The following is a 24,729-nucleotide window of genomic DNA, read 5'->3' as shown; positions in this document are numbered from 1 at the left end:
ACTACTCTTAAAAATGGTTCTTCAAGGGTTCTTTAGTCTATTTAGAACCATGAGTTCTATGCAGAACCATGCTTAAATGGTTCTTTGTATGGTGAAATGGTTCTTCGGATTGATGGAGAATGTGTTCTATGTAGCACCAGAAAAGGCTGTGTTATTGTTATGATGTCAAGCTAACAATGGAAAACCCTTTTTGGTGCTATATAGAACCGTTTTTAAAAAAGATTCTATATCAACCCACATACACACGCAGCTGCATGACTTACTCCAAGAGCTTAAAAGTTTATCAAATGTTTATTGACCAGTTGAGGTCAGTGCTAAATCAGCAATGCTATCTAGCACCCTAGGTGTCTTTATTAGCCTTTGTATTAGGGCTAAGTGCCACAGGGATACTCAGTGGTTGAATGATGTATTTCTGTAATTCATGCTGAATGCTGCATAGAACAACAACGAATGAAACACAAAAATAATTTTAAAAAGCAGTGAGGATTAGGGATGCAGGGATGTGCTACAAAACATAACAAACAACCTAATAAATAGGCCAAATAACCCCTTTAAATAGGCAACTAATATAGGCCACTATAAACCACCTCCAGTCCTTTAGTCTACTTGCACAGCCTGGTCTTTTTTCCTCCTGACCTAATACTCCTGATTCAGCTCCAGAAGGACTTGAGTATTAACTAATCATGTGACTCCAGAGCAGAGAAAACCTGAAACTGTAGTGTAGGTGGACCTCAGAAGGGAAATACTGATATAAGAGTTTTCAAATTTTCCATGCATCTAAGAGCCTTGATGTAATATGCCTGGGAATTTTAAGAAGATGTTAATTTGTAAAGATATGCTTTTCCACAGAAGCCAGCTATAGCAGATCCAGTGAGAGCAGATCTATTGTGCACAAAGGCAGCTTTGTAAGTAGCCTGCTTTTTATTAATTATTGATCGGTCAAGCTATACTACTAACAATAGACTGGCCTTTGGCTACTGAAACCTCAGGTGTTGTATGACCAAAGCATGCTTGATTTATCTAACATCCAGTGTATTTCAGGAGAGAATGATTGTAAAGCCTGGTTCTTCACTGCTTTCCATTACATCTACCTTCACATGAATTGGACAAACTGGTGCAATGTTACAGACATACTGAAAAACTCACATCTTCTTCGTCTCTAGAATTCCCGGACTTTGTGACCACCCTTCTCTGGCCATGCCTGTCTTTTATGATGCCTCTGAAGAAGACTTAATGAACATGATAGAGAGAGAGTTTGGTTAACTTAATGATCCTTTGATGTGGTTTATCTTGGACGCGGTTCTTGTATACAAAACTTAACCAGAATCTTAAATCAGTATAAGCCTTTTTTTTATATATAAAACATTCAATGCCATGTAAAGGAAGGAATTTCTGTATAAAAGTATATTTCCAGAGAAGTTACAAATGTCTTTTTTATATGATATTTGCAGATGTTTGCCAAACCTCTTGTATTCTGTCTATATTTTGCAAAAAAGAGAAATAAATTCATTTATGTAACACCTTTGGACAGATGACTTCCTATGCAAGGAGCAGTGGTTCATGCCTTTAATTCATTGCACAGTATTATACTTTTGATTTGCTTTCACTACAGAAGAAAAGATTCAGTATTTCCTTGCCTACCAGTTTGGCCATTTGTAGGAGGGGAAAATGTAAAACGTCTGGAATATATGTTTAAGTTCCATTTCCTGGCCACAGTTTCTCTGCAGCCCTCCACCCAACAGGACTGGAATGTACATCAGCAGAGTTTGGTTTTAGTGGCTGGATGAAGGTCCCTTCAGCTCCCTGATGTTGGCTTACCAGATTGTAATTGTCTCCGCCCAGTGGTGAGGAAAGGGAATACAACTTTGTGGTCAAATACTTAGCGGTTTGGCTATGAGTATGGGTGCAGCCTCAGTTCAGAAGTGTACACACTGTCTACGAGTTTTCCCCTAATGTATCTCCTACTGTTGTTTTCTTCCTTGTTTAACAGGTCTAGTAGGGTATCTTGATTCACAAAGAATTTCTCAATTCCATTAGGAGACCAGGTCAGGGACATTTCAACTGGACAACCCTCAATTTGGGCTAAAGTCGTTCAGGTATACCAAGTAAGTAAAGCAGGTTAAAGGAGATTTCCTTTGATGTTTCAGAATGTCAGTGTATGTAATAGAGAAGTACATCTCCTCACTGAACAATAACCAACGTCATGCAGTGCGTTTTGCAGAAAAATGTTCCATTCTAAAGAAATGTATTGGCATTGGATTTTGTAATATTGTTAAGAGTGGAGGGAGGTGCACACAGGTGGATTATATCCTTAGCAGGAGATGCCACCTAAAGGAGATTGGAGATTGTAAAGTGGTGCCAGGGGAAAGTGTAGCAAGGCTGCATAGGGTGGTTGTCTGTAGAATGAGATTAGAAACAAAGAAGAGGAAGAGAGTGAAGACAGAGCCAAAGATTAGATGGTGGAAGCTGAAGGAGGAGGATGGTTGCAGGCAGTTCAGGGAAAAATTGCAATGCAAAGGAGCTACATGAGGACTGGGAAACTACAGCTAAGGTGGTGAGAGAAACTGGCAAAAATGTGTTGGGTGTTTCGTCTGGTCAGAGGAAAGAAGACAAGGAAAGTTGGTGGTGGAAAGTGGAACTCCAGGATAGTATTCAGAAGAAGAAGGCAGCTAAGAAAAAGTGGGATAACCAGAGAGATGAAGGAAGTAGGCAGGAGTACTGTGAGGCTAGTCGCATAGCGAAAAGAATGGTGGCAAAGGCAAAGGCTCAGGCCTATGATGAACTGTATGAGAGGCTGGACAGTAAAGAAGGAGTAAAGGGCTTGTATCGCTTGGCTAAACAGAGAGATAGAGCTGGAAAGGATGCACAGCAGGTTAGGCTGATAAAGGAGAGAGAGGATAATGTACTAGTGAGTGAACAGAGAGTGTTGAGTAGATGGAAGGAGTACTTTGAAGAACTAATGAATGAGGAAAACGAGAGAGGAGGACAACGGGGGAAAGAGATAGTGGATCAGGAAGTGCAGAGAATTAGTAAGGTGGAAGTGAGGGCAGCTTTAAAAAGGATGAAGAATGGAAAGGCAGTTGGTCCAGATGACATACCTGTGGAGGTATGGAGATGAAGGCAGTGGACTTTTTAACCAGGTTGTTAAACAAAATCCTGGAGAGTGAGAGGATGCCTGATGAGTGGAGAAGCAGTGTACTGGTCCCCATTTTTAAGAACAAGGGTGATGTGCAGAGCTGCAGTAACTACAGAGGTATAAAGTTGATGAGCCACACCATGAAGGTATGGGAAAGAGTTGTTGAAGCAAGGCTAAGGCGAGAGGTTCAGATCAGTGAGCAGCAGTTTGGTTTCATGCCCAGAAAGAGTAGCACAGATGCAATTTTTGCGTTGAGAGTGTTGGTAGAGAAGTACAGAGAAGGTCAGAAGGAGCTACATTGTGTCTTTGTGGATCTAGAGAAGGCATATGATAGGGTGCCAAGAGAGGAACTCTGGTACTGTATGAGGAAGTCAGGTGTAGCTGAAAAGTATGTTAGGGTGGTGCAGGACATGTATGAGGATAGTGAGACAGTGGTGAGGTGTGCAGTTGGAGTGACAAATGGTTTCAAGGTGAAGGTAGGGTTACATCAGGGATCAGCTTTGAGCCCCTTCTTGTTTGCAATGGTGATGGAAAGGTTGACAGATGAGGTCAGGCAGGAGGCTCCATGGACCATGATGTTTGCAGATGACATTGTAATCTGTGGTGAGAGTAGAGAGCAGGTGGAAGAGAATCTGGAGAGGTGGAGGTTTTGCACTAGAGAGGAGAGGAATGAAGGTCAGTAGAGACAAGACGGAATACATGTGTGTGAATGAGAGGGAGGCAGGTGGAAAGGTGAAGATGCAAGGAGTAGAGGTCGTAAAGGTGGATGACTTCAAATATCTTGGGTCAACCATCCAGAGCAATGGACAGTGTAGAAAAGAGGTGAGGAAGAGGGTGCAGGCAGGATGGAGTGGGTGGAGACGGGTGTCAGGGCTGATGTGTGACAGAAGGATAGCAGCAAGAGTGAAAGGGAAGGTTTACAAGACAGTACTGCGTCCTGCTATGATGTATGGTTTGGAGGCTGTGGCTCTGTCTAAAAGAAAGGAGTCTGAGCTGGAGGTGGCAGAGATGAAGATGCTGAGATTTTCGTTGGGAGTGACAAGGATGGACAAGATTAGAAATGAGCAGATCAGAGGGACAGTGAAGGTGGAGCAGTTTGGAGATAAAGCCAGAGAGGCCAGGTTGAGATGGTTTGGACATGTGTTGAGGAGGAATAGTGGATATATTGGTCAAAGAATGTTGGAGATGGAGCTGCCAGGTAGAAGGAGAAGAGGTAGACCTTAGAGAAAGTTTATGGATGTAGTGAAGGTGGACATGGAGATGGTTTGTGTAAAAGTAGAGGAGGCAGTGGACAGGGCAAGATGGAGGCAGATGATCCGCTGTGGCGACCCCTAAAGGGAGCAGCCGAAAGAAGAAGAAGAAGTTAAGAATGCTGGTTGTTTAGATAAGAAAAAGTAGTTCTTCGCACTGTTGACATTGTGACCAACTGCGTTTTTCTCATCAAAACAACCAGTTTTATTTTAAAAACAAGAAGATGCTATATACAAAAACAATATATTGTAAGTCAGAACTTTGCCATAAAACCTACATGAACTGTCTCTACAGCATTAGGCAACATGTTTGTAATTGCGTTCTGTAGTAGTTTTCTGTGGAGTAGCTTGTAGAAGCCTTATATCAGGATTATTTGCAAAGGGCTGTTGAGGCTATGCTTTTTCAGTCCAATCAAACAGGAGCACACCTGATTCTTTGTGTTTATTTATTTGGTTTCAGTTAAACAATTGATCCTACATTCACTGAGCACAATTATTAGTTACACCTACCTTGTATGGTCTATTATATTATGTCCTTATTATGTCTATTTTTACCCTGTTCATCAATGGTCAGGACCCCCCCAGACCGCTGATGAAGGACTAGTGGATGACCCACAGAAACTGTGCTGCAATAGAGGAGCCACTGTTTCTGACTTAACATCTGCAAGGTGGGCCAACAAGTTAGGAATGTCTAATAGAGTGGACAGTGAGTGGACAGAGTATTTAAAATCTCCAGCAGCACTGTTGTGTCTGATCTAGTCAAACCAGAGGACCACACACCAACATCATGTCAGTGTCACTGCAGTGCTGAAAATGATCCATCACACGAATAATACCTCTATGGGGGTCCTGACCTTTGAAGAATAGGGTAAAAGGGGGCTAATAAAGTGCACAGAGAAACAGATGGACTACAGTCTGTAATTGTAGAACTACAAAGTGCACCTGTGGAGCTATGTGTGTAGATACAAGATAGGTGTACCAAATGAAGTTCTCAGGGAGTGTACTTGGTCTTGTTTTTGGATAGAAAACCTGCAGCCACTCCAGCCCTTTGTGGACGAGCCTTAAATACTTATGACCATGGGCTCATGCCAAATCCCTTGTGGACAATTCTGAATCATAAGTTTCTGAACAAAACAATCTGAATAACTTTGTTTACTTCTCAACAAGGGAATTATACTGAGATTTCAACCAGTGCTGCAGTCATTTAGGACACCACTGTGGCCTATTTCAGTACAACCCAGCCTGTGGGAAACTTTTTTCCTTGTAATCGTCAGAAAGCATTCATTAAGTGATTGTAAAATGCCTTCATATGAAACCAGCGAAGATCCCTAGAATCCCTAGAATCCTAGAATCCCTAGAATTTGTGTCCAGAAGGTGTCGCTGTTGCACTTCTAATGCTAATCGTTTGGGTGTGAAGTGCTGTTAAAACCGGGAGGGGCGGGAACCGTTTGGGAAAGCTGATTGGTCGCGCCTCCCACTAGCCTGGTCAATCTCGCAATTTGATTGGTTCGTGAAGACGTAGTTACTGGGCGTGTAATGCCTGCCCTCCCTTTCTTTCACTGAAGAGGAGGATGAACAGCTCGTCGTTCTGTTCGTACAGCGTCCTGGAGCTCAAGCATGTTCTGGATTTCAGCTTCTTCTACTCAAATTTGGATTTTAACCTACTGTGTTAAAAGTCGTGTTTTATGATGTCTCTTGATCTGCATCGACTGTGTGGCAGCCAGTGTTTATGAATAGTGTAGCTTTCATGAACATGAGAATGAGCCAAGTCTACATAACAGCAAAAAATATGTACTCGCTTTTAAAGCGTGTGTAAAACGCGGCTTACTATATAACGATGTTGTTTATTGTGTGTGTACCGTTTGTCTATGTTCCTATGTGTCGCACGACATGTGGCTCAGTGTTTTTTCTAGGACAGAAGAGTCCAAACAGATGACTGTGTGACGTCTCTTCACTAAACTTCCTCTGTCCTGAGCCCTGTCGGCTGTGAGGAGTGACTAATGTCGACTGGGCCTCCTGATACGGATTAGTGCTGAATATGAGCACACAGATCCACAGCCCGAAGCACACAGGAAATACTCCAGAGCTGTGTCAGCAAACCTCGACAGGAAATGTGTGACTACAAGATTGACTGCTCAGGGCCTTGTCATCACCATTAACATCTTTTTTAACACCATGCTTCCTCTCTTTCACCCTGTTAAAAATGTCAGTTTGAGAGCTTCCTCCCACACAAACATCAGCAGTGAAGAACCATAAGAATAGAGTATTAATTTGTTTGTTTGTTTAGTAAAAAAAAGGCTTAAATAAAAGAGAAACAACAACATGATTATCACAGTGTATATAATTATTCATATGTTCATTTTAATCACAATTTCCTGTATTTAGGCAGTAAAGTATAGAATATTTATGTCTGAAAGAATATACATGGAAATATGTACAGAACACAGATGAAATTTTAAGACGTACATGGTACAAAGACTTTGGCAAAAATAAGAGTGCATGGATCATTGTAACAAGTGAGTAAACAAAACATTGCATTTATTGCAGAGTATACAAAAATGAGCAGTAGAAGGGATGAGAACAGAAGGAAGAGTCCAGTGCATGTTCACGTTTGTCCATGAGAAAATTAGCAGCCTTGTTCTCCAATAGAGTCCCAGTATAAATTGAGCTCAGCTCCAATCCAGTTCAGTTTGAGGCTGGTAACAGCATGCTGATTGGCAAAGCTGAGCCTGCGGGCAGAGCCTTGGCTGTAGTTATCTTGTTGAGGTTCCGTACCTCTGTCTGCCAGGAGGGGACCTTCTTGGTGGTCATGTGTCGACGAGCATGCTTAGTAAGGTGGTCACTGCGCATGAACCTTCTGTCACAAACAGGACAGACAAACTTTTTCTCACCAGTGTGTGTTCTCCGGTGGCGGGAGAGCTCATCAGAGCGTGCAAATTTTTTCTCACAGCCCTCCCAGTTACAGCTGAAGGGCTTCTCACCTGCAGAAAGAGTGAAAAAACATGATCAGAGAAATGCAACACTTACAGTACTTGGTCTTCATCTACACCAACACCAAGTAATGAAGGCCAAATTAAAGTCTCCCTTACCTGTGTGTGTTCTGAGATGTGCCTTGAGATGAGAGCTTTTGAAATAGGTCTTCCTGCAGCCAGGGAAGCTGCATACATAGTTGCGTCTGCGGGAGAAGTCCATTTGCGTGGCACTGCTTTGCCCTGATGGCACATAGACAGGTGCAGGGGCAAGAGGCAGCAGTTTGGTGTTTCCCAGAGTAACAACTGTCTGGTGGGGACATTGTGATGTCTGAGACACTGAAGGCTGTGGCATCACCAGCATCACTGTGCCCTGGGCCACTGGAGAGCCCATGAAAAGCGGCTGTGGCAGGATGGACTTAACCCCGGAACTGGACCTTGGAGCCGGACTCTGGATGAAGGCTGCTGAGATGACTCCTGACTGAGCCACTGGAAACATCTGGCAAATGATGGGCGGGCTTGAGGTGGGAGATGGTGAAGAGGGAGATGACTTGGAAGGGGCTTTCTCATTGGAGGAGTGGGCGCTGCTGCTGGGACACGTGACTGATGCAGTGCTGTCTGTCTGGGGGTGGCAGGGTGAAGTGGCTGGTGATGGAACATCTGAGTGTGGTGTCTGTTGTGGTTGCTGCGTCTGTGTAGGGGCTAGATTCTGATGGTGAACAGTTTGTGGAATGTTCTGGTAGAGGGAGCTGTCAGCTGTGTGGCGGATGACGCTGGTTGCCATGGCTCTGCAGGGTGGGGAGGACGGCTTGTCAACAGCGGGAATCTGAAGGGCCGTCTCAATGAAGGAGGCCACTGCAGGTCGCTGGAGTCTGGAGCTGAAAACACTGGGGCACTGTCGGGTCCTTGGAGAGTTTGGCACTGGCAGGGAAGTGGAGGTTTCAGCAAAGTTGGGGCTGTGAGGTGGGGTCATGCACTGTGCAAAAGAGAAGAAGAACAACAACAAAGTGTTAACCAGACAAAGCAAGATCTTCAATATGAATGAGAAATAGCAGTAGTACACTCAGTGTCTTCACAGATGTGCTGAAAAATTGCATTGTGCCTTGCAATCTGACCTACGTAACAGACAATAAAAATTATCTCTGCTGCTATGTCCTTGTTTATCTTGGGGTGTCTGTACTGCGTGGGTGAACTGAGTAATTGAAACTCAGGCTGAAGTTCAGCCAGGATATGATGCTTATCTTCAGAATGCCACCTGTCAGGGCTACCATAAAACCAATCAAAAGAGTTCAGCAAACAAATCAGACCCTGAAAAAAAAACATAGTCTACACACTGTAACACATGAGGCCACCTGTCTTTCTCTTCCAGCAAGTGTTCACACATTAAGGAGACCATATGGATGATAATGGTTGGCTTACACTGTTTTCGTAAGCATGCCTGCATGTGTTCAGTTCCCTTACCAATGAAGAGAGTGATACAAAGTCCCTGGGGGTCTCTGGAAGTTCAGGTTGCATTAGGGAGTCACAGGAATCAGATGCTGGGGTGAGAGGACGAGGTTTGAAGGCGCTGGGTCTTGGGGACACCTGACACCAAGAGCTCATGCAAACAAGGGCTTCGGCCGCCTCCAGGTCATTGTACTCCGGCACGCTGCATGAGGACTTCTCGCTGTCATGCCTTCTCCTTTCCAGATATGCCCCATGGACCTCCATCTGAGCTCCCTGAGAAACACGAGAACCCTCAGTAAGCACACTGTATTCTCCTGAAACAAAACTTTTTGTCCCTAAACGAATAAGACTTTTTTTTTTCCTGTTTTAACCCCTACTAGTAGTTTGTGGTAAGAGTGAAAAGACTTTGAGGATACACCCTGCTCTGCATGGTCTTCTATCATACGCTTGTCTCCTCCCTTTGCCAAATAAAGCGCAAACAACATGCTGGCCAGCTAGCCATGTGAAGTAGTCATGAACAAAAAAAATCCCCTTGGCGCTTTGTGCCTCAGGAAGCCAAATTGTTCCCTATGCCAGAAACAGTTATGATTCACACCAAGTCCCTCCCAAACTGCCTCACTACAGACACATTTAAGAACTGAAGAGTTGTTTACACACCACAGTTAAGGTCAGTTTCAATGTGGAGATTACATCAGGTCCACCTTTGTTTTCTGTTGCAGGTGTATATGTAAATTTCATACACTTCATCACTATAAAGTTACAAATAACACTTAAAAATCACTTACATAAAGCCTGACACACCGTTATAAAAACAAGAACATGAGGTATCATTCGGTTTAAGTTAGTGATAAACAACAAAATGATGGTCCCTTTGTGCCAGTTCACAATAAACAGCAAAAGCGGATGTCAGTATGACAAAAACACAATAATAATAGTGAGAATAATCATATATGTGTTATATTAGCTCTTACCTCAGACAATTCCTCCATATTCTGAAACTGTCGCGTTGACATCGGTCCAAAACGCATGAAAAATAACCGTCGGGCCGAGGAATAACAGAACAAAGGAGTGAGTGCTACTACGCCCGTTCAGTGACGACTGAGACCGGAATTCAAATTCCCTTTTTACCAGTAAGGTCCTGCCTCAGCTGAGTAAAACAAGTCAGGAGAAAAAAAGGAAAAACAAAATTCACAACAGAGTGGCGGGTGGCAACATGCTACCAATCAGAAGCGACTGTGTGTGGAAGCTCGACCAATGGCGTTGCAGGCGACGCGTGATCAGTGCGTGACTGCGGCACGATTGGCTGTGTCAGGGTGCGTGGCTGTGGGTGGGCGTGTGAGGGAGTCAGCGGTGTCGGAGTAAACCCGGTGAACCGACCGCGAGGAAACTGGGCCAAAGGTCGTGTTCTCGAGCCTCGCGGTGCCTGCTGAATAATAAGGTTGGCTCGTCTGGTCAGCTGTAAACGAGGAAAGCGCCGTTTCACACAAACAGACACTACACTTCCTCTGAGAGCGAAATGAGCGTTTTATAACCGCAGAAGAGCGACTGAAACACGGAGCCAGCAGCGCTTAGCGTAGGACTTTAAAGTCTTCAAAACACGAGGTGAAACGGGTAATAACGGCATGTCAAACTCAGACAGCAGAGAAAGGCTTTAAGTCTGTCTGCTTTATTTGAGCAACACTGTTGTGCCTCTGGGAGGTAAACGGGGGCTCCTGCTTGTTTCATATATAGAGCGTCTGAAAAGGATTCTCGCCTCCAAAAACTGAAGAAAACACTTCAAAGAATAATGGTAAACAGACAGTTTTAGGTACTTATTTGCATGTGTCATGTAAAAAAAGTATGGCACGATAACTACCAAACCTTTTATCATGGTTTGCATGGCAAAGAAGAAGACTCAACTGACAAAGCACCTCTTTTGAACAGACGTCAAAAAACGTCCAGCCCAGTGTTCCCCCACAGCCCACCCTCCCTGGATGTAACCACTGCAACAAACACAACTACTCTAACAACAATAACAACAGCAACTATAATGGTCCCTTTTTTCCAGATGCACTCTGAGAGCCACCCTGCATGACCACACCCCCCTAAGCTCCCCGTGGCAGTGCAGCTTGTGGTGGATGCCACACAGCCCCCCTCAAGGGTCAGTGGTCCCGGCCATCCGCACAGCACAAACATAGTTCCTGGGCCAGCACAAGTCTCAGTCAGCACAAGTGTCACAGTGTGTCCACTCCTTGGTGCAGTGACTCCTGATCCAGGTGTGCTGTCAGTAGAGGCAATCCTCTCAGCCACCTTTTGCGTTCTCTGGTATCCACGTGCGAGATTGCTGCTCGTATGTTGCCCAAGGCCCTCTGGGGATCCATCCACCAGTGCTGGGCTGGGTATTTCTTGCTGCCATTGAAGTTATTTTGTCTGCATCTCCTTTGTGCTGATTTTTCAGAGGTCAGAGGACCTCTTTGCCTGTTAGTTGCAATGAGATAATGACAGAAATATCTGTAACAACAAGGTAACAAGGTACAAACAAACCCTTTAGCAGTTTGCAACTTATATAGTAACATAAGCTACTTGCAAGTGATGAAACATACATTGCCTGTTACCTATGTAGGAACCATAGCTAGACATCTACTGGCAAGTTTAACTGAACATCCCTTTGCTTCTCCTCTTAGCCTGATTTCAGCCCAGCGACTTCTCAAAATGTTTAGACCACCATGATTCTAGGAATCCCATGTTGAGCTCATGGACTCTTGTGTTTATTTATATTCACGGCTCCTAAATTGATCTACAGTCGTAGTTTAAGATTATAATACATAGTCTGTTACACTGCATTAACCTGTTGGCACTCACTCTGTATGCTTGGCAACAGCACTTTTTATGGCAGAGGCATATTGTTTATTATAGGCTATGAGAATATAAGGAGTAAGATACCTAATCTGATATCACATTATACAAGTTTAGATAGTATACAGCTGTCTGTGTTGTGCTGCATGCATTCCAGGGAGTTGGAAGTGTCTACATGGTGAAAGTAAAGGTTTTTAAACGTAGGCCTCAATTTCATTGATTGCTCAAACCGTTGCTACTCAGAATGGACCAATATTGATACATATATTTCATAGGATTTGGGCAAATTCTTAGGTCAAGCTTTGATTTGTCAACATTTTTTGTGGTAAAATTGTCATTATTCTATAGAGCTCTAATTATATGCTACACAGAAGGTTCAGCTCAGAAAAATACTATTTTTATTTCAGAACAAAAGACTGAAGAGCAGAGTAGTGATTTTATAAATCAGTGCAACTGAGCTAAAAACAATACAAAAATAGATTGGAAGTGTTGTTCAATGAAGTGTAAATAAGTGACACTTGGAAGAGATAGAGGGCCATACTGGCATATACAATCATATCCAAAAGTTTGGGAACTCCTGGTAAAATGACATTTATGTTGATTTTCTATGTAAAATAAGTTAACACATCCTCTGTAGATAAGATTCTGCACATTTCAATGCACAGTTACTTTTTTGCTGAACTTAACATATAAACAGTGTGGTTTGTGCGAGAGTTATAGCACATTGGATTGATTTATTTTTTTCCAATATATTAAACTTAGCAAATGAATAGAAATTATGCACTTAAATTTGCTAAGAGAATGGTATATTTAGGTTTGCTCCCTGTAGAGGATGTGTAATCTTATTTTCACTTAATGAAAGAAGTGATTTCACTGGGAGTATTCAAACCTTTGCATAAGTCTGTAGCTTTAAATCCCCATACAGTGTAAGACACGTTCAGGTTTTTTATTTGTCAACACTGTGTTGAAATTAAAGCTACACATTTAATTAAAAAACATTCATGACTTTTTTTAAAGCCTGGATACCCTCAGCTGATGTATATCATATCAATATTCAGTGAAACAGATGATCAATTGTGTATTATTCCTGCTGTTTCTAAGAGGAGAACATATAAAGACTATAATACAAGGATATAATATAAAGAAGAAAATCTGAATGCAGTTTTCAGTAAGTGACCAATCTAATAGTGCTACACAGTACATTGTGTATTATTCTAAGCACACTGATATCCCAATATACAAATGATTTTCTTTACCATGCAGGAAATATGGACCAATGGTAGATGTTCTGCTGAGTGTTCTGTGAATGTTTTGATGATTCAAGGCATGCACGTGATCTAACAAGTACAAACAATTTTATTGTATTGCAAGGTATGTTGGCAGCTCAGTATATACGACACAGCCCTGCAGTCTGCTGTACTTCTCAAATTCAAAGTACATATGTCTCACTTTAATGGGCCTTTATTCCTGCAGATAATTTGTTTTCTTGGGTCCTTGTATATCATATACTGCTCAAAAAAATAAAGGGAACACTCAAATAACACATCCTAGATCTGAAGGAATAAAATATTCTCATTGAATACTTTGTTCTGTACAAAGTTGAAGGTGCTGACAACAAAATCACAAAAATCAATGGAAATCAAATTTATTAACCAATGGAGGCCTGGATTTGGAGTCACACACAAAATTAAAGTGGAAAAACACACTACAGGCTGATCCAACTTTGATGTAATGTCCTTAAAGCAAGTCAAAATGAGGCTCAGTATTGTGTGTGGCCTCCACGTGCCTGTATGACCTCCCTACAATGCCTGGGCATGCTCCTGATGAGGTGGCGGATGGTCTCCTGAGGGATCTCCTCCCAGACCTGGACTAAAGAATCCGCCAACTCCTGGACAGTCTGTGATGCAACATGGCGTTGGTGGATGGAGCGAGACATAATGTTCCAGATGTGCTCAATCGGATTCAGGTCTGGGGAACGAGCGGGCCAGTCCATAGCTTCAATGCCTTCATCTTGCAGGAACTGCTGACACACTCACATGAGGATCTAGCATTGTCCTGCATTAGGGCCAGGGCCAGGGCCGACCGCACCAGCATATGGTCTCACAAGGGGTCTGAGGATGTCATCTTGGTACCTAATGGCAGTCAGACTACCTCTGGAGAGCACATGGAGGGCTGTGCGGCCCTCCAAAGAAATGCCACCCCACACCATTACTGACCCACTGCCAAACCGGTCGTGCTGAAGGATGTTGCAGGCAGCAGATCGCTCTCCACGTCGTCTCCAGACTCTGTCACGTGAACCTGCTTTCATCTGTGAAGAGCACAGGGTGCCAGGTGCGAATTTGCCAATCCTGGTGTTCTCTGGCAAATGTCAAGTGTCCTGCACGGTGTTGGGCTGTGAGCACAACCCCCGTCTGTGGACGTTGGGCCCTCATACCATCCTCATGGAGTCGGTTTCTAACCATTTGTGCAGACACATGCACATTTGTGGCCTGCTGGAGGTCATTTTGCAAGGCTCTGGCAGTGATCCTCTTCTTGTTCCTCCTTGCACAAAGGCAGAGGTAGCGGTCCTGCTGCTGGGTTGTTGCCCTCTTATGGCCTCCTCCACATCTCTGTCCTGGTGTACTGGCCTGTCTCCTGGTAGTGTCTCCAGCCTCTGGACACTACACTGACAGACACAGCAAACCTTCTTGCCACAGCTCACATTGATGTGCCATCCTGGTTGAGCTGCACTACCTGAGCCACTTGTGTGGGTTGTAGAGTCCGTCTCATGCTACCACGAGTGTGAAAGCACCACCAACATTCAAAAGTGACCAAAACATCAGCCAGAAAGCAGAAAGGTACTGAGAAGTGGTCTGTGGTCCCCACCTGCAGAATCACTCCTTTATTGAGTGTGTCTTGCTAATTGCCAATAATTTCCACCTGTTGTCTGTTCCATTTGCACAACAGCATGTGAAATTGATTGTCAACCAGTGTTGCTTCCTAAGTGGACGGTTTGATTTCACAGAAGTTTGATTTACTTGGAGTTATATTGTGTTGTTTAAGTGTTCCCTTTATTTTTTTGAGCAGTGTACTTGAATTCTGTAAAGTTATGACATCTGGTTTATGCACTCTTTCAAAAAACCTGTGCTCAATAAAACAGACACTACAAGGGTGGAGAAACCATTGATCATAATCTTTCTGTGCAACTGTTGTAGTCCAAGTTGAAATCAGGAAATAATGAGTAATATTTATTAACAAGGCATGTGCCATTTAACGCTGGAGAATGACATCTTGGTTTTATATAAAGAATTTTCAGATTTTTATATTATGTATTTACACCAATCAAGCATAGCATTATGACCATTTCCTTGTTTCTATGCTCATTGTCCATTTTATCACCTTCACTTACTATATTCTACAACCACAGACTGTAGTCCATCTGTTCCTCTGCATACTTTGTTAGCCCCCTTTTACCCTGTTCTTCAGTAGTCAGGACCCCCATGGGCCCTCACAGAGCAGGAACTTTTTGGTGGTGGATCATTCTCAGCACTGCAGTAACACTGACGTGGTGGTAGTTATGTTAGTGTGTGTTGTGCTGGTACGAATGGATCAGACACAGCAGTGCTGCTGGAGTTTTGAAACACTGTGTCCACTCACTGTCCGCTCTATCGCAGTGGTCTGTGGGGGTCCTGACCATTGAAGAACAGGGTAAAAATAGACCATACAAGGTAGTTGCTTCATCAGTGGTAACAGGGCACTGCCCACAGGACACTGTTGGCTGGATATTTTTCGTTGGTGGACCATCTCAGTCCAGCAGTGACACTGAGGTATTTAAAAACTCCAGCAGCACTGCTATGTCTGATCTACTCAGACCAGCACAACACAGCCTGCCCAGTTTAAATTTGGCAATGAACAAATTAGAATTAACAACTTAAAGGTGATGCGGGCCGGAGATTGGAATAGTTTGGTGATTTTCCTGCTTTAACACATCCACAACCTGATATTTAACTAAAGAGATAAATAAAGTGTGTTTGAGCCAATCTGTGAGGGACTCCTGTGGTGCAAACTGTGAGTTGCCCATCTGCCCATCCCTGTATAGTAACAAAAACCAGAATTCAGAACAAAAATGACCTAATCACCTTGTTTCTAGCTTCATCTACTTTGTGGACCTGTTTGAGTCAGTCTGCTTAGGAGGTGTGGTAGTTCCTCTTCCAGAGTCATGTAACCACATCGTGCAGAGCTGAATGGTACAGTGCCAACACGCCATGTGAACACCATGGTGGTGATATAAGTGGGGCAAGTGGGCAAGGAAACTGGAGGAAAGGTTATGCTATGCACACCCCCTCTTCTATTCCAAGGGGGCCAGCAGAAAAAAGATAGAGCTATTCCCAGTATGGCTAAATTTAGGCTAGCACATTGCTTGTGACTCACATGGAGTGAGAGCCTGAATTACCTTTCTCCCAAACACGTCCATATTGACAGCTTAGGTTGCAACATCACAGTTTTAAGAACTTTCTGGGGGGGGTCTGCTTGACCTTACAATTAGCAGATGCCCAGAGGCAGCAGAAGTCAGTGGAAAGTGTCGGGTCAGTGTTGGCAGCATACGTGCAGCAGGCCTGATGACAGGTTGATGTATTGATACTCCTGCAGTAGCGCCTTCCCTCATGGATACATATGTGGGTGAAAGGGCAGTGCTGTTTGTATATTGTCGGAGGTTGAACTTGAGTGCAAATTTGCAGCCAGTCTTGTTCTCCTAGTTGAGGTGCATGTAATCATTCTCTGAAGACTACATTGTTTAAACGTGCAGCCCAGTTAGATTTGTCTAGATGAAATGGAAAACAATCACCTTGAGTTACCCTAAGTTCATTTATGTTGTGTTTATTGACTACAAGTCAAACACGGAAGGGAGTTGTTGCCCATAAAGCTTTTGAGGAAACTCAACAATCAGGTTTTACATTGAGGCACTGTTTATATGAAAGAGAACTTTATCATGTTCACTGAGCAATATCCAACACTCATGTCAACTATATTTATCTTTCAGTAAATATGTGTTTGTTTTAAACAAAAGGAGGATGAACAAGAAATGATCTCAACATTACAGTAAATTGTGATTTGAAGGCATATATATACACACACACACACACACACACACACACAAACTAAATCTAGCCACGAGCAATTGTTCACAAAAAGGCATTGTATTTTCTTGATTGACTTGATTTAATTTTGGCACTAACTGGTTTGATGGTATTGAAGTATTCATGTGAAAATGATGTACATATCTAAAACAAGTAAGATCAGAATATTTTGTTTTTTCATTGTTGGCCTTATTCTGAGTATATTTTTTTTAAAGAAGACACTGTAAATCTTTGTACATTGAACTTGCACTGATAAGTCACTGCTCTCAATACCTCATTTTCTCTCGTTTTTCTTCACACTCAGCTTTGACTGCTGCAATCGAGAGCCGTGGGTCATAAAAATCAGCTGCCGTTTTATGAGCGTTCACAAGGACATATGATAACATTAGGCTGTTCTGTAAAATGCTGCTATTTATGTTAGAACCATAACTACTCACTCACAAGAGCTAAAGGTGGTGTCCAAGTGGACTGACCCATCAGTGGTATAGTCAAATATGCCCATAGTATGACAGCAAGAGTAGATTAAACCTGTTAATCATTTTCCATGAATGTGGAAGGTGGGCTTGGTGCTCTGCCTGATCCCTGCGCCTATCTTGTCACCAACAGGGAGCATGCCTCTTGTAATAAGGTTTAAATCTCTTTTATCTGTGCAATATCACAGAGTAAAAAAGGAGAAATTGAGAGGTTCTGAGCCAGTTGTGGCAGAGACGAAAGCTCAAAGCACAGTTTCTCATGGAACAGGGATGTGTCTCAACCTGTCATGACACTATAATCAGAGCAGCCAGTGTACACGCTCCTGGAAAATGTTCACTTGTAGTCATTAAGCAGGTCATAAAGACATCACTTTTGTGACCGTTTATAAAACTGCAGTCTTAGAACACTGTAGCCAGAAAATGACCATTAGCAAATTTTGATTGATAGAGACGATCATGGTAATGCAGACCACAAAATACTAGAAAAAATGCTGACTTGAAACATACTTCACAAACTACCAATTGGCTTCTTTTGTAATTATATTTTGTCAGGCCATATGCATAGTAATCTGCGGTACACTTTTTGCCTCCAAGTGTTCAAGTGATGCTATAGAAGAACCACCTTTGGTTCCCTAAAGAGTAGAGTTTGAAAAAAAGATTATTGGCTCAAAAAGAAGCTTTACATAATGGAACGGTTCTATATCAGTCTAATCAATCTAGTCGATTTTTCAAATGTCTGCATAATTAAACCATTAAGATGTTTTCAAAATCAGTCAGAGTGATTTGACTTACCAGTCAGAATTGTTCACAGTAATGGTGATACACCAGATAACCAAAGAGTTCAATGCCTCTAAAAGGTCCTTCAAAGAGTTTTAATATGGATGATTAGACAGTCAATAGCAACAACTTATGTAGTACAACCCCAATTCCAATGAAGTTGTGTAAGACATAAATAAAAACAGAAGACTGCAAATCCTTTTCAACCTATATTGAATTGAATACACTACAAAGACAAGATATTTAATGTTCAAACGGATAAACTTTATTGTTTTTTGCAAATATTCACTCATTTTGAATTTGATGCCTGCAACACGTTCCAAAGAAGTTGGACAGGGGCTTGTTTACCACTGTGTTACATCACCTTTCCTTTTAACAAGACTTAATAAGCATTTGGGAACTGAGGACACAAATTGTTGAAGCTTTGTAGGTGGAATTCTTTCCCATTCTTGCTTGATGTACAACTTCAGTTGTTCAACCGTCCGGGGTCTCTATTGTCGTATTTTGCGCTTCATAATGTGCCACACAAATTCAACGGGACACAGGTCTAGACTGCAGGCAGGCCAGTCTAGTACCCGCACTCTTTCACTACGAAGCCACGATGTTGTAACACATGCAGAATGTGGCTTGGCATTGTCTTGCTGAAATAAGCAGGACGTCCCTGAAAAAGACGCTGCTTGGATGGCAGCATATGTTGCTCCAAAACCTGTATGTACCTTTCAGCATTAATGATGCCTTCACAGATGTGTAAGTTACCCAGGCCATGGGCACTAACACACCCCCACACCATCAGAGATGCTGGCTTTTGAACTTTGCGCTGAAAACAATCCAGACAGTCCTTTTCCTCTTTTGCCCGGAGGACACGACGTCCATGATTTCCAAAAACAATTTGAAAAGTGGACCACAGGACACTTTTCCACTTTGCGTCAGTCCATCTCAGATGAGCTCAGGCCCAGAGAAGCCGGCGGCGTTTCTGGGTGTTGTTGATATATGGCTTTCGCTTTGCATGTCAGAGTTTTAAATTGCACTTGTAGATGGAGCGACGAACTGTGTTCACTGACAGTGGTTTTCTGAAGTGTTCCTGAGCCCATGTGGTAATATCCGTTACAGAATGATGTCGGAATTAATGCAGTGCCGCCTGAGGGATCGAAGGTCATGGGCATTCAATGTTGGTTTTCTGCCTTGCTGCTTACTTGCAGAGATTTCTCCAGATTCTCTGAATCTTTTGATGATATTATGGATTGTAGATGATGAAGTCCCTAGATTTCTTGCAATTGCACGTTGACAAACATTGTTCTTAAACTGTTGGACTATTTGCTCACGCAGTTGTTCACAAAGTTGTGAACCTCGCCCATCCTTGCTTGTGAACGACTGAGCCTTTTAGGGACACCCAATCATGACACTCACCTGTTTCCAATTAATCTGTTCACCTGTGGAATATTCCAAACAGGTGTTTTTTGAGCATTCCTCAACTTTCCCAGTCTTTTGTTGCCCCTGTCCCAACTTCTTTGGAACGTGTTACAGGCATCAAATTCAAAATGAGTGAATATGTGCAAAAAACAATAAAGTTTATCTGTTTGAACATTAAATATCTTGTCTTTGTAGTGTATTCAGTAGAATATAGGTTGAAAAGGATTTGCAAATCATTGTATACTGTTTTTATTTGTTTTACACAACGTCCCAACTTCATTGGAATTGGGGTTGTACATAGATTGGAAACAAGTGGATGGCAATGGAAGTACAAGTTAGTAATATATTATGAATGTCAACAAAACTTATTTTCCCTTTAATTTAGCGAATGTTTGTTAATACACTGAGAAGACCTACATTTGAAATATGTTTTTAGGGAGAAAATGCATTTGTTATTCATCTTGTTATTGCCAAAAGTCTATTTTATGGAAAAAAGTTGGGGGAAAAAGTTTTCATTTTACAGTAATTTGCACAGAACCTCAGTGTTAACTTATGAAACTTATGATCAATTTTCATGTCTTCAACAGTTCCACACCCTACAAGACCCTACATATCAAATCATTTTCAGGATGTATTCATTTCATAACTTAGTTATCAAGGCCTTTCTTGAGTAGTGACTTTGTATCAGTTCTCCTCACTTATGAACTACCTCATCTGTTTGTGTGTTCTTAGCTTGTGCAAACCATATATAAACAGCTGCACTTTGAGTTGAATGTGGGGCAGTCCATGAGCCACAAGGACCCCAGGGGCACTGACACAGCAGAGAGGCCTGCTATCATGTATATATCCCAGGCCCGATATAGCTCAGCCACACAAAATGAAGTGCTCATGGACGAGAATGCTGTCAGCAGTGGGATTTCCCACAAGAGACTTACCGACAATTTAGGTCATGGCAAAAAAAGGAGGAGACCAAGATTCAGGCTATAATCTTGTATAGTGTATTTAGTGTATAGTCGTGTACAGTCAAAGCGACTCACCGTCATTCTAATTACTGATTTGTCAAGTTTACTCAGATTATCTGTGGAAAAAATACAGTTGCTTTAGCATTCAAGTTGCTAGAAGTAAAAGGGAAGGTCAGTTTCCCAGACGTAGACTGAGCCTGGCCCTAGACGCAAAGAGTTTCAGTGAAGTCTGGGTATTTTCCATAACAATCCAATTCTGGAAAAAACTGGGACAATTCGCATGAGTCATGACAATCTTTCCCCATACCCACGAGTAAAGTCAGCCAAATTTAGCTGAATTTAGCCAAAGGTTTTAGGGTGATTTACTCTGTAATCTTTGTTACAGAGTAAAGCATTTGTTCAAGCAAGTAGGCCTACAAATCAACTAGCCAGTGTTGCTCAGCCATACAAATTTACATGTAGTAATCGCTTGGCTGCTTTCGCCATTGATGATCAGAGTTTTAAAAAGGGGTTTAGGGTGTGTCTGTGTTGTGAGGAAAAGTACAAGTATAATCCTGTATGACCTTACAAACTCATTCAGTGGCATTACACAAGGATAATACCATCACTCTGCATGGACACGAATGGAAGGATAGACATGACTATGTTCCTCTGGTGGTTGTTTTCTTTTTCAGATCATTTTACAAGTGGAGTGTTTTGACATTGTTCACCACTCTAGTCTGGTGAGGCCTGTTCCATTGTAAGGCAAGTCATGAGGCAGTCAGGTTTACATGTAACACAAACATACCATATATGCACTTCATATCCCTGCTGACCTACATTTGAAGCGCTAATTGTGTCAACTTCCCCACAGGTCAGAAACATTATGGTGTTTCTGAACGTGCTTGTTCCTTGTTACAAAAAAACACTGACCACAACAACAGTTAATGGTCAGAGGCACCATTTTCAGCACATTTCCCATTGGAATCCCAGAATTTATCCCAGAAATGTTGGAGAGTTATTTTGTGTTTAGAGTATTAAACATTTTTTATGCCATTGGTGAGATTTGTCCAAATGGGAAAGAATTTTAAAGCACAAGAAGAGGATTGGAGAAATGCTGTTAAAGCCTGCAAAGAAACAAATGGGTGGCTAATGGTAAATAAAAAGCTGGAGAGGGAAAACAGAAAGCAGATGGCTGACCACAGAGAACCATGGAGTCAGGAGTTTGGCTGCCCGGTTAAAATCTAACCAGATCTTTCTGCTCATTGTATCTGAAGTCCATTGCTCATAGTGAGCTTGTAAACATATGAACCCCCACCCACCCACAGTTTAGCTCACTGCCTTCACATGAAATAACGATTCAAGTTATGAGGTTTTAAGGGGGGTCTCCAGATTAATGGGCGTTACTCCTGGCACCATGCTCTAGTACAAATGTAAACACTTATATTACAATATGTAGTTAGGTATTGTACACTGAATTGCCTGTTTATTAGGTCTGTCATTGGCCTTTTCAAGTATACCTACTACATACAGTATTGTGCAAAAGTCAAAGACTGCTCTCAAACCTGCTATTAAATAGCATTTATTAAGCAACTTATTTAAAACCATTTACCTTGGTACTAAGGTACTAAACGACACATTGAGTTGAATCATTTCGAAGCAGTCTTGTGGAACACATGCGACTTAATAATGAGCACAAGAAATGCAACACCCACTAAGTTTATTCACCCAATTGAAGATCACAGCATTTAGTAAAGGTCCTGTTGCCTTCGTTTCCCAAAAACAAGTGGACAAGCTTTTACTGGACTACATAGTGGGACATCTTCAGCCTTTGAGTAAAGTTGAAAAGCCATCTTTCACGTGTGACCTCAAGAAAGCAGGTACAGAAAATGTTGAACAGTGCATTTGGTGAGCGTATTACTGACTTAAAGCCTGTTGTATAGAATAACTCATTTAGTTTATGAGGAGCAATTATTTTCGATTAGTGATGGACGGGTAGAAAGAGGTTGTGTTAAAAAAGAATTGCAGGGTGTTTATTGAAAAAAATAAAACAAACATGAATTAGTTCATTTTTGGAACAGTGAACTTTTAAAAAGAACTATGAACGTGAACTACACTGCTCAAAAAAATAAAGGGAACACTTAAACAACACAATATAACTCCAAGTAAATCAAACCTCTGTGAAATCAAACTGTCCACTTAGGAAGCAACACTGATTGACAACCAATTTCACATGCTGTTGTGCAAATGGAATAGACAACAGCAAGACACACTCAATAAAGGAGTGATTCTGCAGGTGGGGACCACAGACCACTTCTCAGTACCTTTCTGCTTTCTGGCTGAAGTTTTGGTCACTTTTGAATGTTGGTGGTGCTTTCACACTCGTGGTAGCATGAGACGGACTCTACAACCCACACAAGTGGCTCAGGTAGTGCAGCTCATCCAGGATGGCACATCAATGCGAGCTGTGGCAAGAAAGTTTGCTGTGTCTGTCAGTGTAGTGTCCAGAGGCTGGAGGCGCTACCAGGAGATAGGCCAGTACACCAGGAGACGTGGAGGAGGCCGTAGGAGGGCAACAACCCAGCAGGAGGACTGCTATCTCCACCTTTGTGCAAGGAGGAACAGGAGGAGCACTGCCAGAGCCCTGCTAAATGACCTCCAGCAGGCCACAAATGTGCATGTGTCTGCACAAACGGTTAGAAACCGACTCCATGAGGATGGTATGAGGGCCTGACGTCCACAGATGGGCGTTGTGCTCACAGCCCAACACCATGCAGGACGCTTGACATTTGCCAGAGAACTCCAGATGTGACAGACGTGACAGAGTCTGCTGCCTGCAAGATCCTTCAGCATGACCGGTTTGGCAGTGGGTCAGTAATGGTGTGGGGTGGCATTTCTTTGGAGGGCCGCACAGCCCTCCATGTGCTCGCCAGAGGTAGCCTGACTGCCATTAGGTACAGAGATGAGATCCTCAGACCCCTTGTGAGACCATATGCTGGTGCGGTTGGCCCTGGGTTCCTCCTAATGCAGGACAATGCTAGACCTCATGTGGCTGGAGTGTGTCAGCAGTTCCTGCAAGATGAAGGCATTGAAGCTATGGACTGGCCCGCCCGTTCCCCAGACCTGAATCCGATTGAGCACATCTGGGACATCTTGTCTCGCTCCATCCACCAACGTCACGTTGCACCACAGACTGTCCAGGAGTTGGCGGATGCTTTAGTCCAGGTCTGGGAGGAGATCCCTCAGGAGACCATCCACCACCTCATCAGGAGCATGCCCAGGTGTTGTAGGGAGGTCATACAGGCACGTGGAGGCCACACACAATACGGAGCCTCAGTTTGACTTGTTTTAAGGACATTACTTCAAAGTTGGATCAGCCTGTAGTGTGTTTTTCCACTTTAATTTTGTTTGTGACTCCAAATCCAGGCCTCCATTGGTTAATAAATTTGATTTCCATTGATTATTTTTGTGCGATTTTGTTCTCAGCACATTCAACTTTGTACAGAACAAAGTATTCAATGAGAATATTTCATTCATTCAGATCTAGGATGTGTTATTTGAGTGTTCCCTTTATTTCTTTGAGCAGTGTAGTTCCTTTTTAATTATTGTGATCTGAACTTTGAACTCGTTCATTTTCAGTGTGAACTGGCACAACACTTGCTACACATCCTTTCAGACTCATACGGTTGAGTTTCTTCTCACATTGGAAGGATGGACAGAACCACCTGTTTTTTTTTTTTCAGATCTGAATCAAAAGTGGACCTTGATTTTCTCCTCTCTCTCTCAAAGATTAAAGCTTTGTGCTGATTATCTGATGGTGACAGTTCTACCGACAGATCTAAAAGGTCTTGCACAGTTGAAGTCCCATTTTTTCTATGTCAGTTATTAACTTTTAGAACTCCAGTTTGAGATTTACTGATTTCTCTTTGACTTTCTCCTTCCACCTGCAAGTGGATCATCCTGTATCTAATTTCATCAGAAATATCTTGTGAAAAAATTATTAACGTGTAGTCAATGGCTATTTTGACTGGAAATTAATTGAAGAGTGGCAAAAGGCACCTAATAAACAGAGGCAACTCAAGACACAACTCAAGATAGTTCGGGACAGAAAAGCTAGACTGTGTTTAGAGACATGTTGCTACAACAAGAATGTAAAAACTGAAAGTGTGTTAGAGAAATGGGCTGTGGCACTGCAGCATTCTGTCTTTTTAACAAATGCTTAGTGTATGAATACTAATTGTCTATAGTTAAAGTGCTTTAAAGTAACATGTCTAGTTACTAGTACAGTGTTTTGGAATGAAGGGATGTGGAGATAGAGGGGCATTTGAGGGCACTGCTGCTCTGAGCCTCTGTTTACACACCCACTTCCTGTCCT

General features: G+C 42.5%; 1 protein-coding gene across 1 annotated transcript; it reads right to left on the bottom strand.

Annotated features, from left to right (window-relative positions):
- Positions 1 to 6,709: 6,709 nt before the first annotated feature.
- klf11b (Kruppel-like factor 11b) lies at positions 6,710 to 9,953 on the bottom strand. The gene is made up of 4 exons (XM_017713416.2): positions 9,773 to 9,953; positions 8,817 to 9,074; positions 7,476 to 8,331; positions 6,710 to 7,367 (listed from the first exon to the last, which is right to left on the bottom strand). The coding sequence occupies exons 1-4, from the start codon at positions 9,827 to 9,829 to the stop codon at positions 7,072 to 7,074; spliced, it is 1,467 nt and encodes a 488-aa protein (XP_017568905.1). The 5' UTR covers positions 9,830 to 9,953; the 3' UTR covers positions 6,710 to 7,071.
- Positions 9,954 to 24,729: the final 14,776 nt, after the last annotated feature.

This window comes from Pygocentrus nattereri, chromosome 10 (assembly GCF_015220715.1).
Source record: "Pygocentrus nattereri isolate fPygNat1 chromosome 10, fPygNat1.pri, whole genome shotgun sequence".
Lineage (NCBI taxonomy): Eukaryota > Metazoa > Chordata > Actinopteri > Characiformes > Serrasalmidae > Pygocentrus > Pygocentrus nattereri.
Note: the sequence above shows the minus strand (reverse complement) of the source record. Positions and strands in the feature narration are given on the sequence as shown.

What these genes read in the sequence shown, in the direction of transcription:
- klf11b (XM_017713416.2), bottom strand. Translation starts at nt 9,829, where the DNA reads ATGCGTTTTGGACCGATGTCAACGCGACAGTTTCAGAATATGGAGGAA. An exon ending in TTGTATCACTCTCTTCATTG is followed by an intron (nt 8,332 to 8,816) that starts GTAAGGGAACTG and finishes TCTTTTGCACAG; the next exon opens with TGCATGACCCCACCTCACAG. An exon ending in ACATCTCAGAACACACACAG is followed by an intron (nt 7,368 to 7,475) that starts GTAAGGGAGACT and finishes CTCTTTCTGCAG; the next exon opens with GTGAGAAGCCCTTCAGCTGT.